Source organism: Carlito syrichta, unplaced genomic scaffold, assembly GCF_000164805.1.
Source record: "Carlito syrichta isolate Samal-C Ts95f unplaced genomic scaffold, Tarsius_syrichta-2.0.1 Scaffold312058, whole genome shotgun sequence".
NCBI classification, from domain to species: Eukaryota; Metazoa; Chordata; class Mammalia; order Primates; family Tarsiidae; genus Carlito; species Carlito syrichta.
Window position 1 is genome coordinate 36240 of NW_007256154.1, and position 2834 is coordinate 39073.

Genomic DNA, 2834 nt, shown 5'->3' on the forward strand with positions numbered 1-2834 from the left:
AGCCCGCTCGGTCTCCTCGGGAGGCGCCCCCCACCCCCACCACCACACGCACACTCAAGGCCTCTCCTCCCCTCTTACCCTCCACGGTCACGATCCCGGTCCCGGTCCCCAAAGCCGCCCCCGCGCATGGTCCCAAATGGATAGAGATCTGGGAGCGGGGCACGGATGGCCGGGCTCGGGAGGACCTGCGGCTCCGGTCTTGTGACGACCGATGGCGGCGGCGCCTCCGCTGTTGGGGCGGCGGCAGGCGCGGCGCTCTCTCGCTCCGACGCGCTGTCTCCCGTCGCAGACGCCACCGTCGCCGCCTCTCTCGTCGGAGACGGGAGCAAAACACAGAGAATCGGGGTAATAAAAACGGTGGGTAGGTTTGGCTACCCTCAAACCCGGCAGTGCCGCGGTTAGGCGTCTCCTTCCTTCCCAGCGACTGCACAAAATGGCGGCCGCCGCTGAGTCTGCTCCAACTTAACGCTACGTACGTCGGAGACGGTACGTAAACAGCGTCTCGGAATAGCCCGCGGGCTCCGCGAGGTATTACGGGTATTCGTGGAAACACTTTACGTCAGTTGCGGAAATGGGCGTAGTTTACGGTCCATAGAAGAAAAAAAAAAGTACGGAGCGGGCGTAGAGTTCTCGCGCCACTTGAACTAGAGCGTGGTGTAGGGTGGGGGGGAAGAGCCTCCGGTGCGACGTAACATTCTTTGCGTCGTTATCCGGCCCACTATTGCGAAGATGCGCAGTATGCGTAGCGCATTCTGTTTAGAGAATAGAGGATTTTGCCTGATTCCGACTTCGGGACAGAACCCGGGGTCGGCTAGTGCAAGTTGCTTTGCGGAGACAATAACCGTCCTCCATATTGTAGTCGCCAAGTTTCGGGGTCTCCTGGTGCCAGAGGCCGGGAGATGGGTCCCCGACTGGCCCTCCGAGAGCGCCCTGGCGGACTCTCTCACCCCGCCGCCCTGGGCCCGCCAAGAATGGCGGCGCTCCCAGCGCCATTTCCTTTCGGTCGCCTCTCGCTGCGCTGTCGCCGGCAGCCATGATGGATGCGCCGTGACCCTTTCTTTCGGGAGTTGTGAGGCGTCGACGTCGCGCACTGAGGCGCATTTTCTGAACTGAATATTTTCACCGCCCCGGCCGAGCGCAGTTGTTGTGAATACAGCTGTGCTCGGGGCCCTCCTAGGCGGACGCCGCGGTCGCTTTGGCGCCATTAAACGGCCCTCCCTAAGAGCCTGGTGGCGGGACTCCCCTCCCCCAGAACGAAAAGGTTTCAGAGCGGGCGTGTGCAGACACGAGGGGAAGGCGTGGATGGAAGTTTAAGCCATAGGCCGCGGCCTCCGCTCACTTCCCTGGAGACTGGCGTCCCTCCCTTTCCCCTCAGACCGCACGCTGGAGTCTCGCAAGCGTGGCCGAGGGGTGTCACAGCTTGAGAACAGCTCCTCCAGCGTCTCGTTTCTGTCTACAGATGAGTGGAAGGGGGAGATTCGAGGCCCCTCATCGTGGGGGCTGTGTTTCCCGAGCTATGGGGAAAGTAGCACAAGGAAGGGCACTTCATGAGAGGCCGCTGCGATGTCACTTGGGCCACAGACACGAAGGGACGGTCACGGACCCATTGGACTCTCCGAGTTGCAGGACCAGGCGCTGCGCTAGCAAATGGGCCACGTGGCGACAAGCAAGTACCTGCACTCGTGGAGTTTACACTCAAGAGGAGGAGACAGATAACACGCGTTTTACTTAAAGCCGTGGCTAACTAAAAGATCAACAACAACAGCACAAAGTATGGAAAAGGCACGAAGAGCGCATGCTAGTTACATTGGGTGTTGTGGGAAGACCTTCCTAAGCAAGTGACATGTGAACAGAGGCCTCAAGTGAGGGAACCCTCCTTGCTCACGGAGGAAAGAGCAAGTCCAAAGGCCCTGCGGCAGACTGTGGACAGAGTAGAGCAAGGAGGAAAAAATGAGAGAGGACCACATCATGAAGGACTTGGAGGCTATGGAAGGTTTTAAGCAGAGTGGCATAATGAAAGGACCCCATCGACAACTAGCAGGTTATTGAAGCATTCGTATTAATGAATGAGGAGGCTAGTGCAGTAATCTAGGCAAGAGATGGTGGGGCTAGATGCCAGGTAGTAAATAGCAAAGGGTTGGGGAGAAATGTTTGACTGAAAATTGAGCTGATGATTTACTGATGGGTGGGACATGAAGGAGTGAGCAATGAATCTTGTAGGAGTCAGCCAAGGAATAGTAAGCTGCAGGTGTGATTAGGACAGTATGATAGGCACTGGGGCGGTTATTTGGTCTAGTTTACCTGTTTACGACATACGCTAATAATCAACTGTGAAGCTCTCTATACAGTGGTAGAGATGGTTCCTAAAATAAACTAGGTCCACTAAAACCTAGCCTATATATATATGTGTATATATATATATATATATATATATATATATATATATATATATATATATATATATATATATATATATATTCGTGTACACTCTTTTGCAGAGAGAGTTGTATTTCTTTGTCTGAAAGAAATTTTTTCTGGTTCATTTGTGTCTTTTCTGTGGTTTTATCTTGGATCTCTAGATCCTTCAAGCAGAGTTACCTGTTTCAATTTCAAAACTGTCAGATGTATATAGCTCTTGTGCAGAAAGACTTTGAACCAGATTAGAATGATTACTGTAAATGAAACTTTACTGTATCAATTGTCATTTTCTTCCTCTTCTTGAGGAATCTGGAGTTTTAATTTTTAATGCAAAATTTGAATACAGTAGAGAACTTTTTATGTATGCAATCAATATGCAAATAATTTTCAGATTTATTTGGTTTCTAAAATAATGG

General features: G+C 52.2%; 1 protein-coding gene across 2 annotated transcripts in view; it reads right to left on the reverse strand.

Moving 5' to 3' along the window:
- The window catches only part of DDX17 (DEAD-box helicase 17), a 28414-nt gene extending 27947 nt beyond the window's left edge, over nt 1-467 (reverse strand). For both annotated transcript variants that reach the window (XM_008069458.1, XM_008069457.1), the window contains exon 1: nt 79-467. In XM_008069458.1, coding sequence (XP_008067649.1) covers nt 79-128 — 50 coding nt within the window. In that variant the 5' untranslated portion in view covers nt 129-467. The remainder of the gene's footprint in view (nt 1-78) is intronic.
- Nucleotides 468-2834: the final 2367 nt, after the last annotated feature.